At 42.6% G+C, this 15558-nt stretch overlaps 3 protein-coding genes across 3 annotated transcripts; all 3 read right to left on the bottom strand.

Moving 5' to 3' along the window:
- Positions 1–933: 933 nt before the first annotated feature.
- EAE97_000926 (uncharacterized protein) lies at positions 934–4767 on the bottom strand (the record flags this gene model as incomplete). The annotated part of the gene is made up of 3 exons (XM_038871436.1): positions 934–2002; positions 2382–4422; positions 4707–4767. 3 exons carry the CDS (start codon positions 4765–4767, stop codon positions 934–936), a joined length of 3171 nt encoding a protein of 1056 aa, XP_038737337.1.
- A 1482-nt stretch (positions 4768–6249) lies between these two features.
- EAE97_000925 (uncharacterized protein) lies at positions 6250–7666 on the bottom strand (the record flags this gene model as incomplete). Its single annotated transcript, XM_038871435.1, has 3 exons — positions 6250–7212; positions 7270–7481; positions 7534–7666. 3 exons carry the CDS (start codon positions 7664–7666, stop codon positions 6250–6252), a joined length of 1308 nt encoding a protein of 435 aa, XP_038737336.1.
- Positions 7667–10778: 3112 nt separating this feature from the next.
- Positions 10779–11979, bottom strand: EAE97_000924 (uncharacterized protein; the record flags this gene model as incomplete). Its single annotated transcript, XM_038871434.1, has 2 exons — positions 10779–11176; positions 11490–11979. 2 exons carry the CDS (start codon positions 11977–11979, stop codon positions 10779–10781), a joined length of 888 nt encoding a protein of 295 aa, XP_038737335.1.
- Positions 11980–15558: the final 3579 nt, after the last annotated feature.

The following is a 15558-nucleotide window of genomic DNA, read 5'->3' as shown; positions in this document are numbered from 1 at the left end:
GCTCGAGACTCGGATTGCATTTTCCTGACCATGATCCAATGGATGCGTGTTGCTATCATGGCAACACTATTTTAAAGTCTCAAGTCATCACTAGGTCCCCAGGTACCTTTCAATAGAGTTGCGAGGGGTATTTATTAACAGGCAATGACAACTATAACTTCATGTTGCCTGCTAGTCTATTTCAGAAACGGGGTAGTCGGCCATGAGTTAAGTAGTACATAGGAACGAACTGGAATAGAATGAAGTATGCGAAAACCCAGACCATGGTATCTATAGATTAGAGATGATGATTAGCAATCTTGGTGGATTTGTTAATAGCAAGGTATTTCTCCATCTGTCTAATTTCCTTTCAAAAGGGAATATGAGCTATTCTTGAGTTCTTGGTTAGGTATCTAGGTATGTATGTGAAAAGTAATGCATTCATGCATATGTTTATGAAGTTGGCTTCTGGGTGTAATATCAAGATAGTCATAATGACTAGTATCATGGTATTTCTCTTCTTCTCATGATCTCCTATACTTCGGACTTCGTACCCTTTGTGATGTGTTGTTCTTTTTTTTTTTTAAGATCGAGATGGAGACTCATTGTTTAGGTGTTTCTCAGATGTACTGTTTGAGAAGATCAACGCATGCTACGTATTTTCATAGAGTAAAGATGGAAAGTATTTCTTATTCTGTGCTGCTGTTGTATTCTTCATGAATTTCATTGCGAGAAGAAAATCATCTTAATGTCTAGTTTTTCCACGCGCTTGTAACATAAGCATGTGTGTAGGTATGAGATATCAAGTATTGAAAACTAGCCTCATAAGAACTTAAAAGCAAGTAACTCGCAAACGCCTCTCCTCCCCTTAAAACCAATCTCTCATTTCACGTAATCCACAACTCATCTCTGCATCATCCCTCTCGAATTCCTCAATTCCACTCTTCCATATCGCTAAGCATCTCCATTAAAACTCATCCGATTCCCAATCGCTTTCGCACGCAAACTATCTCTCAATGCTTCGCCGGATCGTGATCGCATATGCGAATGTGAATGTGAATGACTCCCCATATTCGTACTCGTAACCCCCAATCCCACACTCGGACTCGTATTCGCATGGCTCGTTTGCATACTCTTTCTTTCTCTTCGCTTCTTCCCCATTCCTCCCATGTTTTCCCTGCTCATCTCCTGCTTGACTCTCTCCGCTTCACTTATTTTTCTGCTCACTCCCAAACCGATCCCAGAACTAGAATTAGAACTAGAACGACCACCTAATCTCTTCATCTCATCCGGTACATCCTGCCATCTCAAAACAACTCTACATCTTCCCCGACCCATACACCTCTTCACCCTCTCCCAGCGAATCCTATCCCGTGTAATTCCTCTGTAGAATTCACACCACCAAATCCCCTCATTGGGAGACACCTCCTCGCTCACATCCACTCCACTCACATCCACCATCATATCACCATACGTATGTAATTCCTCACCCGTCACTCCCGCAGCCCTTGCATACTTCCTTACTTCCCGCCGGAGCAGTACCAGATTGCGGGATATCTGGGGCGGAAACTCGAGATAAGGATCACTGGGATCGTAGGGACGGGGCACTTCGATGGAGAGAAAATCCGCAGTGGGCGCAGTGTTCGGAAAGGGAGTTTCGGGCTGGGGAAAGAGTGCTCGGGTGGAAAATTCGAAGATGGGTGTTCCTTGGAAGGAGAAATCGTAGTCTTGACGTTTGGCGATCTTTTTGGTGGGGAGCCCGTGTTGGCTGTGGGCGAAGGTGGATTCGAGGAGAGAAGGAGGAATCGTAGTGTCGGGTTGGATGGGGTAGGTTGTTATGTTTGAGATGGGGACGGCGATGCAGAGCCAGGTTGTGGGGGTTGGGGAGGGGAAGTTGGGAGGCGTGGTGGTGGAGGTGGAGGTGGAGGTGGAGTGGAGGGCTGGGGAGGGTGATGTGGCGGTCACGAGGGGGCGTTGAATGAAGATTGAGAGCCAGGGATGGAGGGTACCGGTTATATCGGGTCTGTGGAGAGGCGTTAGTTATAGTAAGAAGGTATTTTTGTTGTTGTTTTCATTCGGATGACAGATAGGAAAGGGGAGGGGTAATAAGGTGAGGAAAAGGAATGACAGCAAAAAGACCGCATGAAAGTTCAAAGAAGGGTATAGTAGAAAAGGATTACAATTGACAAGAAGAAATCAAAGGACAGCAACTTCGCCATCCCATCTTCCCCAAGCCAAGAGTCAAGAGTCAAAATTCAAGTTACACAACCGCAACAAAAGCTCCACCATCGCCGCACTGCAGCACTCCTCGTCACCTCACTTCCAATTCTCCAAAACAACAACAAAATCAACAATCCAAACTTCGAAACCAAAAGCTCCAAAAAAGAAAGAAAAAAACTTACAAACCCAACTCCACAACATCAACCCTCTCACAACTCGAAATCCCATCGACACCAAAATGCACCAACAATTGGTTTCTAAAATCGCCCGTTCGTACATCCGGTGTGAAATCATGAAACGATATACTTCTGCATTCTCTCTTCACCGAACCGGTCATGGAAGCGCGGGAGAGAAGATATTCGCGGAGTCCTTCACCGGTGTAGGGATTGACTGAGGGAGGGAAGAAGGGTGTTTGTGTTTGTGCTAGGGATTCGTGGGGCGGATTGGGAGTGGTTTTTGGTGGTTTTGCTTGCTGATGGTGAGAAGAAAAATGATGAGTAGATGGGGTGCGAGAGGAAGAGCGAAGAGTGTTGAAGGAATCGTGGATATCTTGTAGGTATTGTGCCGTGGTATTTGTATTATGTGCTTCGTTTGCGTTTGCGTTCGTGTTCATATCCCTATCCGTACTTATATTTTCCCGACTATTTCCAATATCCTCTCCGCTCATAACACCCTCATCTCTCGCAAGATCCTCCCCATTTCCACTTTCATCTCTAGCTCCAGTTCCCCCCTTAACTTCCTCTCTCCCCTCCAAATCCCTCAATCCCAAATCCACCAACGTCCCATCCCTCCCCACAACCAAATTACTCGCATCGTGCTTTCCCGTCCCCATCAGCAAATCAAACGGTAAATCGTTTCTCACACCCACCACCGCCTGGAGTCTTCGACTCGCAGCTCGAACAAACGGCGCGCGACCATCTTGATGTTTGTTCAATATATGAGTCGCATTTCTTTGATTCACAGCTGCGTGATTAACGTGAGGAATTTGTGGATGGGGTCCCTGTGCAATATATTGAGCAGTGAGGTGATCGAGAATAGGTGAGTGAGGCTCTAAACGACATGGGACGGATGGAGAAGGTAGATCGGCAGGAAATACGGTGGTTTCGGAGGTGGATGTTGATGAGTGTGGTAGTTGAGTTGAGGTTGAGGAAATAGTGTGATATGAGTATGAAGATGCGCGCGAAGGTTCCATATTTTCTTGTTCTGACTGCGAATCATATTGTGCAGTTCCCAATTCAACTTCGTTGGAATCAACGGATTGAGGTGTATCGGCTGGTGAAGTGATTGGAGAACATGATGATGCTCTAGGCGTGTCCATTTCTCCTTGATGCCATTCGGCATATGCTTGTTCCATCTTTCTTTTTGTTCCGATGGAAGGTGGAGTGGTTGGATTATTTCGATCAATAGGATTGTGATGGTACTTCCACTGAGGTAAAGGTAAAGGTAAAGGTAAAGGTAAAGGTGAAGAAGCACGTGCGCGCGCTGGTGACGAAGAGCGATTTGGTGTAGAATTAAAATCAGATTCGCTATCGTCGGTATCGAGGGTACTATCGGAGTCTGAAGGCGTAGCGAAGCGATCACTCAGATCGGTCATGGATTTTCTCGGGTTATAAACGTAACCTGCTTTTTTTGCCGTAAGGGTGAAATCCCAACGACCCGTTGCTGAAATTGATTTTGTGACGGTCTCGGCAACAAGTTTCGGAATCGGGGATGGTGGTGTAAGTGCTCTTCTCTTTGAGCTTGGTGTATCAGAGAAATCGGATTCGGATTGGGGATCGAAAGGTGAAGCGAGCGGACTAGCTACAACCGGTTCTGCAATCGATGATGAGACGGTTACTGGAGAAGCTACCGTTGTAACCTCCTCTTCTCTATCACTCGGTGTATCCGCAGGCTCAAAATCTGAATCCTCGTCGTCTGCGTCTGTTGCCTTTTCTTCAAAATCAATATGGCTGGTAAAGCCGTACTTCGCCTTCTTTCCTGGTCTCTCGTCTGCAGTGCCTTCTGCTGGTCTCTTACCAGGCCAAACACCAGAATCCGCTGAATGTAAAGAAGTAGGAGAATCTTTCATCAATGATGGAAGAAGTGATGGTGCGGAAGATGGTTTTGATGGGAAGGAAGTGCAGGAGTTGTGGAGGTTAAGGCGGTGGAGGATATGAGGTGGGAGAGGGAATTTTCTTCCAGAATTTCCAACTGGTTTCTTTGGAGTGAATGGTTCTTGTTTCTCTGGAAAGAATGTAATTGTCAGTAAAGTTTTACATAAGGAGAAGTTATAGACAAGAAAGAAGAGAGTCTAGTTCTTCCAAGCTTGGTCGAAAGGAGGACATTAAAGTGCCATCTTTCTCACCACTATAGACCGGATACTCCAGAATGTTGGTTGAGAAGGAAAATGTACCATCATTATACTTGTTGTCATGGAAGAGAACCACTAGATTATCGCTCCCAAAGAAACACCATCACCATCTCCATCATCTCTACCAACTCGCTAGGGACACGATAAGGGGACTTACCAATATTTGCTTTGCCAAATTTCCAATGTGGTCTAAGACCAGGAGATAGAAACAAAACCATTTTCGCCACAGTTCAATTGAAAATTGCAATTCGAATGGTGTTGTTATTTTTATCGTTGCTGCAAGAAAGAAAAAAATCACCAGAAATCCTATTCACAATTTTTTCAACTCAAGATATCATCAATCATCCACACCTTCTATTCTGCGCATTCAATATCTCAACCAATCGAAAGATCACACGCCTGTAAAATTCCCAGCCTCCTAGATTGAAAATCTAACGATGTTGAATTTTCTATCCTTCAAGGTGAACAAAACGAATTATTGGCTCCTCATTATTTCCTCCCTCGGAAATCTCTCGCTTAATTTTTTATAATAAATGCAGCAATTCAATCGCAAGCAAAAGTGAATATCAAGAATGAGATATTCCAATGCTGTGGGGACAGAAATGAGAGTGCATGATGATAGTTGGATAAATGCAGATGACAGAGATCAGAAGATAAAGCTGGGGCTGAGCTAAATACTAAGGAGTCTTCGCTGTTTACAGTCAGATACTATGGGAGAGATATCTTTCAACCACAACACCACTATGCTGTACTTTCCTTAGGAAATAAAAACAAAAAAGCAGAAACATCAAATTAGTGAATATGATCAATAAATTCATCCAAGTTACAAGATTTTCCTTGAATCTTTGGATCTTCAATCGAGAAATCCAGGAATCATCTCTTTCTCCTCATAGATGCCCAAGCATACCTAAACAACCCCTTTCTCAAACTTCGATATCCCATCTAGTCATACACTCAACACCGAATGAATTCTTATACTAATAAGAGATGAAAAGACAATTGTACACGGTGAATGAATGACCCTACATCGTCTCATCCACACTTCCATACTTCTACCGTCTTATCTTACACTCACCTTCCCACCTTCTTCACACCTTCACATACCCTCCCCATCCATTCCATTCCATCTGGACACTATCCCACAATAAAATTGCACAGCAACCACCTACAATTCCCATTCACCCATCCATCTGTTCAAAGACGTTAATCTTGTAATCTTGCATCCAGCACAAAGACCCTTCAAGATACGTGCACACTATCCTTGCATTCCCTTATAATATACAACTTGCTCCTGACTTGTTCCTCACTTGTCAACAAACACTTGTCAACAAACACTCGTCGACATCACATATCCCAATACATTCACATCCTTCACAATCTGTCAATAAATAAACTCTTGTCTTTTAATTTCATTATTAAGTATCTATTAAAGTTGATCTAAAATAACAGATATTGATCAACTCATTCATGCTTTTTATATGCACAGGATATAATAACCTGCATATCCCATATCAGAAGAAGAAAGTAACCCTATTGCGTCCATAATGACACAATGCAAATCCAACGCCGCGCTTTCATTTATCATAACGCGCATATGTACCGAATTAGTGTGAAAGGATTTCCTCCACGTATCATAATCGTTTATACATATCAAGCCATCAAGGCCGAGAAAAGAAGATTTTTTGAAGGGTATCGAGAATCTATAGCCAGTACATGAAACCGAACATAACTGCGGCCAATCCTACACTCATGCCAGTAATTTCTTTACCGCCGGATGCGCTACCCTTTGTTGAGGTTGCAGATGCAGCTGATCCAGTTGCGCTTCCGGTAGAGGATGCTGATCCAGAAGTTGTTGTGGCAGTGCCAGTTGCTTCTTTCTGGCCAATAGATGGCAATTTCACATCACCATCGACCAACCAGCCTCCGGAGGTTGATGCAGGGCAAGCAGGTGGTGTAAGAGTTGGGGAATAAGCAGAGCTTGCAACACCAGTTGGAGTCAAAGTTGCCCACTGACTTTGGAGATTGGCGAAATCTGGAGAAACAGGGGTTGGAGTTCCGCCGCGAGAAAATCCACCTGCAACATTTGTTGCGACAGCAGTAGCTGCAACGGTTGGTCCATAACTGATCAGTCCATAATCGTTGGCCTCTTCGATCCATTCGTAAATAATTGCGCCAGACCATTGATCGTCCATCTCCGAACCGAGAATTGCTGCTTGATCCTGGAATGTTCTGGGTTTCACTGTGTTGCATCCGGTCTCTGAGAAGAAAATAGGAATATTATAACCCTCGGCGTAAGTATTGAGGGTCTTGTAACCAGAAGTAGAGAAATCACTATCGCCGCACCATTCGTATGCATTCAACCCGAAGAAATCGATAGTCTCGGAAGTGTTGGTGCCGCAAGCAAGATAATTTTGAAGCATAGGACGTAATTCCGCAATATCCGCCGCAGAGTAGCCAACGGGAATTTCACGATATCCTTTCGAATTTCTGTATGCCTTCATATCCCTAGCAGCGGCTTTGATAAATGGTGCCGCCAAAGATTGGTTGTTCATAGCAATAACCTCGTTTCCCACAAAGAATCCAAGGGTGTTATCGAATTTGGCGAACGCATCCATTACTTTACTAAATGCGGTATATTGACTTTCGTTCCAGGTAGCATCAGTCTGTCAAAGAGGTCAGTCATGTGTTTTTTCTTTTCCAGATAATGCTGTATAACATACTGGAGTAATTGCAGTATTGAAAGTATCCAAATCCAAGAAAAGGTAGACACCGGCATCTGCGAAAGCACTCATACACCCAGAGTGATCTCCAGAAGGGTCAACGTGGTAAACGCGAATGGCGTTTGCGCCCAAGGTTTTCATCAAAGAGGCATCCAGTTGGCATTGATTAGTGTCGATTAAAGGATCAGCTTCGGTCAACTGGTATGCGACGCCTAGAAATATTGTCAGCCAAGGATCCAAGAATAAGATACATACAAACCTTACCTTTGATAAAGAATTGATCGCCATCACTTGTAAAGAATTTCGAGCCGGTTACAGAGATTGTAGCAATGGCGTTAACGGTAGTGATAGCTAGACTGGCAATCAAGCCAGCTCTGGCAACGGACTTTGAAAACATGATGCAAATAGTAGATATTATTGTATGTACAAAGATCGAAATGGCGAGTGGTAAAAGAACGAAAGTCAACGCGACGTTGAAATTGGGGATATTGCGGACCAGGTAGTTGAAGGAAAGATTGTAGGCTGGTCAAATGTGGATATGGAAGCTGAAAGGAGGGAGGTAAATAGCAACTGATGGAGAAGCTTCTTTTCTTTAGATGGATTGCATCCACAACAGGTTCCAAGGTTTCTCTGGCTCTTCTCCGTCTCCCTGCTAATGTTTAGGTTGAGATGGTAACGACCGACTAGTTTGGGGTGCGGGATGAAGATTGAGGTGGAGATCCAAACGTTGACTGAGTCTCAAATCGAAATGGGGGGATTTCGGAGTGTAGAAAGAAGTCTAGATCGTTCCTGCGTTTTATGAAAAGAACCACAATTATGTAGTAAGGAGGTGGAGGTGGAGGTGGAGCGAGTGAGCGATAATGAGGCACAAGTATGAGTACTGAGTAGTATGTACTGAGTAGTATGTACTGAGTAAGTACGGTTTGGTTATCGGCAAGAGTATATTTGTCGTATATGAGAACGAGAGTCAATAGTCAATAGTCAATAGTCAACAATAAAGTAGGATAAACAACAACCAAAGGAGGAAAGCGACAGGATGAGGATAACAATCCACGAAAGTTGGTTATAATTTATGAAAGATAGATAACCTTGGTTGAAGGAAGCTAGGTTGCTTGAAGACTTGATTGAGCCTTGAGGTGATATTGGGAATTGTACCGGTATGCAAGAGCAAGGAGGAAGATTGTGAATCCATCATCTTGGAGTTTAGCTTCGGTCATATTTTTTTTCTCTTTGGCACGGCGCACATACACCGAATTAAGGAAAAATCAAGGTTTGGGTCAAATCCCATGTTTATTTGAACCAATCATCAATTAATATGATGATTAAATAATTTCCATGTGTTTATTTCTTCCTCTCTTCGTTCTGTGATTGGTCAATCAATATGTAAACATTATTTCATTGTGCAGTTATTACCCAGCTACGGTATCTAGTGATTACCTACCTGGTGATTCCCTAGTCATTCCAAGGTTATCCAGGCAGGTAGGAATCCACTCCTCTGCATCACATTTGCATTAAGATGAACGGCGCAGGAAATTGAAAAAGCTTCAATTCCCCCTTGTGAACTTTTGACCAAGTATGTCTGTACAATGTAGACTGTATGTAGTCTTACTCGTGCTTACTTCGTAGGTAGAAAGGCTCGAGAGTCGAGAGAGGCTGACTTGAGGCATTTCCTTGGAAGACTCTTATCGTAGCGTATCTAGCTTACATAATCCGATATCGATCGACCATTTAATTGGTCACATGGTGAATAGAAAGGAGGTTTTGATGGATAACCCATCTACATAATCTGGGATCTATCACAAGAATGGTTTAGCCTGTTTTGATGTTTCATTACTTACCTAGGTAGCGTGAAGTGCTCTCTCTCTCTCTCTCTCTCACCAAGATCAACCTGGGAAACCTGGGAAGGGGAAGCGTCTGTTAATCGTTTGCACAGTGCACTCACTCACAAATTTCACAACTTTTACAACTCCAAATGATGGATCATTGGGATGAAACCAAGACCTGAGTAGATGTTGTCGAACTTCATCAAGCACATACCTATATTGGTTTGAAATTGAGATGAAACTCATCAAGCTGCTACTACTGTACTACAGACTATACAGCAATAACTCTTTAACTCTATGCTATCCATCCAACTCGTTCCAAAGTTTTCTTCGTCTCATGTTCCCCGACAATTATCATCACGTTTGTTGGGGGTTTGACTCTCGGCCAACTGATCCCTCAGGAATACTAATCCTCGACAGAGTCAGCCCAATCTTCATGTTTAAGCGCTGTTTTCACGTGGTCAACTCCCGCCATTTTTTCATTTCATTTGCTTTCATTCGGCCAACACTCCTCTTGATTTCGGGCGCTATTATAGTGCATCCATCTACGCGGAAACTGAAATGGGCGTCTCAAGCCATTTTAGCTGCGGCTCTCTAGTTGCTACGCTATGCAAAAGAGTCTCGCAGCGCTATATCGAACGCTAGAAGATGACCGGAAAAATGATTGTTAGTGAATCGTTGTTCATTGCGCGTGTGGCGCTGGATTTTGCCCCCAATTTTTAAATTTTTAACGTCGTTTAGAACAAGCTGCAGAGTTTCTTGTGGCGGTACCTCTATTCCAAATTATGTAGACTACCCACATTCATTGAAGATCATATTTCTAATAGGCAAAACTCATGTTGAATTTCACATGTACCCTGTACGGTATACCCGAGCAAATTCTTGAGGATTAGGATCATCATTTCTCTAACTTGGCATTTGTAAGTTACATTCTTTGTGGTAGACATCCAAAGTGGATGGGCTTCTCTGGATGATGCGATAGATGTGATGCCAGATTACACATTTTACACAATTATTGCTGTATGATAATTAACGATTCATTAATGGCTTTCAAAAATTCAGTTTGGTACGCCGGTCCAGTACCGTCAATATTGTACCGAAGACTCACACCTGGAACCAAAGCTATGAGCCCAATTGAGTGGTTACAGATTTTCATATACGACCTGGCAATCTACCACGATCTAGCTGTGTCCAATTTCATAATTCAAACATGAAAATGACCGGTCGGGCTCAAATCTAATAAGACAAACATGTCGTCGAAGCGATACACAAGATTCACCACAGCTTATTAGGGTTGTCAGATATCTAGTGACTATCTCACTTCTGACTATAGTTGCTGCAGGAACACAATTCATTAAGAAATCTTCGCTACCTACAGTGTACAATGCCTATTCATGTTTAGTAGTCTGGATCAGCAATTTTGTTCTCCATTTTTTATTGGAACGTCTCTAAATCCGATGACCATCGCGATTTTGTAGTATACTCGTTTCGTAAATCATTCAGCTATGTAGTTCTAATTGAATCTACGTCTATTTTTTCTAGCGTTATATCGTTGTTTACATGTCTCTGCCAAAGAGGGCAATTTTGTTGGAGTGTCTATTGTAGGGCGTTATGATGTTATAGTTGCGGAAAATTCCTCATTTACTTCTCCCTCAAGTGTTCGTCCATAATTTTACATGCATCGCTTTATTCAATGATCTTAGCATTCTCCCTCTTTCCGTTTTCTTTCTCCTTCACATTTCTCTCTCTGCTCCATCTCAAGCTTCCCACTCCCACCTTCTCTCCCCTCAACCAACCCTCTCTCTGAGCCTTCTCCCATATTTCGTCGTCCCCATTACTCTTCAAGTTTTCTAACAACACGCTTAATGCTTTCCATTTCCCTTCGTGGATCGCCTCCACCCGATCCGTAATCCCTTCATCTACAAATCCACACTTTTCAAAAACTCTTTTACTCGCTTTGTTGAACTCTAAATATTCACCCGTCACAAAATTCGAATTCATATATGGGATGAAAAGTTCCGAAATGAGGGTTTGTAGAACAGCAGGCATAATGGTGCGGCCGTGGTGAGAGGGGAGGAGCCAGACTGGAGACAAGGTTAGTGGGGTCGGGGAAGTCGTGGAAGAGGAGTAGGAGTAAGAATCGTGAAGGACCTATGGAATCGATATGACTGGACAACAATTTTCGCTTGAAGGTAGATCCCAGTGAGAAGACTTTGGTACTACCAAATAGACCACACCAGCGGCATGGGATTATGAGTCGAGCAGTATTTCTCGCCGTAGACTTATAAAATCCTAATTCATAGGCTAGCTTGCATGATTATCACCATCAAGCATAACCACCTGTCCTTTCCATAGAGTTCGCTTCAAAAAGAAAGGACAAAAAAAGCATCAACACACAACCAATCTCCCACTCAATTCCTGGATCTCCCGTCTTTCTATCCGCATTCTCTCTCGCCAAAATTTTCCTCTCTTCCTCATCTGCCGTCGTCACAAAGCCCCTCCTCCTAATATTTATCTGCCCAATAAACTCCTCTATCCTCTCTCCCTTCTCCCCCACCCTCACTTCCCTAATACTTGGGAATGGAATGGCACCCACCCATTTCTGCACCGGTGACCCATCTTCCTGCGCACTCTTCGCATCCCATAGTTCCGCAGCGGCAACCCGAGAATTCTTATCTAGCACCTCGTTAAAGAAAGAATCGAAATCTTCCTGTGTGTAGGGAAACGGGGGACCAGTCAGATGAAGATAGACGGCGGGATCGGTAAAGGCGATGATGGAGGTTTTTGCATCGGAGGTGCGAGGACGTGTGAGGATTAGATTTTGGTGGAGGGGATTGGGGGAGTTGAGTGTGAGAGTGGGGAAGAGGGGATCGTGATGGATGGGCATTTTTAGGGGTTTTGATGGTAAAAATGAATGAAATAATAGAAGAAGATTTATTCGAGGGATCAAACTTACGAAAAAAGAAATGATAAATAAAGAGGCCAGAATTTAAATATATATAAAATTATATACGTACATACGTGAAGGAATAAAACGTGATCTTACGGTAAGAGTCACATTTGTAACTAACGGTGGATGGTGTGATTGGTGGGGAGCTGCGTGGGTGGAGGTGCGCTGACAAAACTTACATGATGTGATGTGCCAAGTGTTCAGGGTCCACTGCTGTGTGTAGGTAATTTTTCTGGTGCTTTGTTTATATGTCACTCGCTTGTGGGTGGGTGAGTAATGAGAGATTGAATAGGACGGTGAGAGGTTGGGGTTTGTGGGGAGAGTCTGGGTGAGGGAATTAAGGTATATAAAAGATGTATTACAGGAATAGTGATTTGTAAATTTGTAAATTTGTGCTTGGGAAAACGATATGGAGGAGAGATATGGAGATGGCTGTTTTGTGATTGTGTGGATTGTATCATTGTATGTATGAAGTAAATAGAGATGATTATTGATATGTCTGGCAACCAACTGGCTAGTGTGTGATATGTGGTGTGTGGTATGAAGAGGTTGTAATATATACTTAGGTATGATGTTCTAGGATATTGCTGGTATGGTATTCTAGACAAGCTGTATCTTATTTTGGGGGAGAGGGGTTGGGCTGGGAGGTTGATCGAATTATTTGTGTATTATTGTTGTGCTTTTAGTTTTTGGTGACATGCTTGAGTGGTATATATACTTTCTTCCTGCTTTCTGCTCACTATCATTGAGATTTTCCTTCCTGGGATAGATATAAAGATATTGGAAGGATTCCTACCATGTAGTTCTTCGTATTTTTTTGTCTCGTTGAATGATACCTACTGTCGCATATCCTCCTCGGCTCTTGTTCGAGTCTTTGCAAGAGTTATCTTATTCTCCTTGCAGGAGTTTATAATTCTTTGACGGAATTCGATGCATGCTATACCTATCGTCTGAATGTATACATATATTCGAGCCAGAGCTGAATCTTCAATCTACGGACTTGTACATCAGATTACGAGTTTTCTCGCTCTGAATTTCTGTATTTCTAGCGAAGAACATTGGATGGGAAGAATATCATGACTAAGTAATTGATTCTGTGATTGATTAGGAAGGATCGCTATGAACGTATCTGGACCCTTGGGCTAGGTGAGGCTAAGTCTGATGATTATCAGGGTGCTGTGATGAGATGCTTTTGAGTTCGGATAGATGGATAGATAGTGGGATGGAGTCTTGAGGAGTTGTCAGAATGATTGTGAATCAATTGGGATCTTTATGATACAAGGTGACTCAGATAATCACGCCGGTTTGGCTTCTGAATATTCATTTGAATCCCTACTAGTGGGTGATTGGTATTTATTCGGAACAAGAACGTGTAGTGAGATTTATTCTCCCAGATAGAAACTAAAGTGCTATCTGTGGTATTTCATTGAAAATGATATGCTTTTACGGTAGGTAGATGCTCTGCTCCCGAGAACTTTTGAGAGGGAGGATAGAGTCGAGATATTTGGATTTGATTTCTTTAAAAACGGTGTGTTCATTATGAAACAAAGCAAAGGGATGAAGAACACCAAAATAAAGTAGTAGTTATGGAAGTAGCATCCGATGAGTATAAGATGAAGATTCTCAAGCTGTGAGTAGTGGACTCACCACCAGGCAAGTACTCATGCGACTCTTTCTTAGTGGTGTAAATGGTACTTAGTTGAACTGGAATGATGTAACACGCGAAATTCTGATATCGATTATAAATAGCAAATCAAAAACGTTTGACATAATGGAACATTGAAATGATAAGTCTCGCTGAACTATCTACAATCTATCAACATGTGTGAAAGGAAGTACAGAAAACAGATATTTTGTTTCAAGAGCGGCGATCAGGGTTCGAAAGCTTTCTCGAATGCTGCCTAGGTAGATGAATGATGTACATCTTGTCTCTTCTATCTTTGTATCTTGTCTAGGCCCTACCGACCGTTTTCGAGAAAACAAATAATAATCTAAAATATGCGTCAGATCACCAAGTTTGGTGGTCCCTGGCTGATGTCTTGGATTTCGATCTTGATGCAGTTTTGCCTTGGAGGTGTTATTACATTCATTGGGTGCGTGTCTAGTGAATTCAGTATATGAAAAGCTGATTGGGTCATGTGATGATGGTCAAGCGTCAATAAACTTACCCCTCGATGATGATCAGAATGAATTAATCCATCATCCACCCTCGAGTCACTTACGGAGTCCATCTTCTTTCAGATTCGAGATGGGAGAAAAAGAAAAAGCGATCCACTGCTCCTTTATTAATTGACCAGGAGAATGCCAAGGTTTCCGTTCGTTGTGGGGATGAGGATTGAGAATTTGGAGTAAAGGAAGAAAATAGCCGCAGTCGCATTGATGTTGAAATTTCCCGTGGCTGATGAACTTGAATCAAAGAGTGGGCACTGGAGAGTGGGTGTGGTGTGTTCAGTTATCAGATCTGTTGTTTGTTGATTTGTTGAAGAGTGAACTAGCGACGAAGTAGGCGTGGTAGTCTACAAGCCAATATGCTGCTGGTAGTCGTTGGAGATGCAGCTAGGAATGCAGATCGACCAAAATAGACTCGTATTGCGAAAAAAGATACAATTTATTAGGTACGATGAATTTGATGGTGGCAGTGATGGTAGTGAAAAAACTCGAATACGAAGGCGATAATGGATCAATCATACGAAATGGTAAGTTGTTTGAGTCATGAGATAATAAGTATCTCAGAAAAAGAAAACCTGAGTTCTGATAGCTTTTTGATAGCTTTTTATGGTTGTGATATCTGAAGTTCTTTTGTCTTTCTTGCTGTTACTCCCCCCCGGACCCTTAAAATTAGAGTTGCTATACCCAAGCATGCCAATGCTGGGCACAGAAGCAAGTCGCTCAAAATTGTCCTAGTTTTTCCATTCTTCCATACCTGGAGGCGTTTCCTTATGTTCACTAAAAACAATGTATAATATGGTGTGGCTAGTATACACCCTAGAAAAGAACAATCGAACCTGCGTTTAGCATAGCAAAAACCATGAGCAAGACAGTGGATCTTTTACTCCGTTTGTTTACGTTTCGATCCGAGCTCATCTGTGATTGGGGAAGCGAAGTAAGACATTTAAAGAAAGTCCGGGGTATACGTACTTACATCCAATATTGACGTGACGAGTATGAGAAGAATCGAGATGGCTTGGACATGTCCATCTTACTAGGGCGGGGAAATGAGCAAGGTTTCATCCAATTCCAGTGCGTTGCCATGGTTGCATTTGGCTTGGGGAACCTAGGCAATGAACTACGGATTGGTTGTTACGCGCCTCGGGCGAAATTGAATTAGATATAAATAAGGTGCAAAGTTGCACTTGGGGAAATTGTTGTACTCCTTTGATTTTTATTCTTTTACAAGTGCAATATCCTCATTCTCTCAACACTCTTTCAAGCATTTATCTACTCTGATTTTTGATCTCAAAATAATCATCTCAAAGTTCTTGTCAAACATACTCAATCATCCCCAACAAATTCAAA

The sequence above is a fragment of the Botrytis byssoidea genome (genome assembly GCF_014898295.1).
Source record: "Botrytis byssoidea strain MUCL 94 chromosome Unknown BBYS_002, whole genome shotgun sequence".
Classification (NCBI taxonomy): domain Eukaryota; kingdom Fungi; phylum Ascomycota; class Leotiomycetes; order Helotiales; family Sclerotiniaceae; genus Botrytis; species Botrytis byssoidea.
The sequence above is the reverse complement of the archived record's forward strand: the minus strand, read 5'-3'. Positions and strand labels throughout refer to the sequence as shown.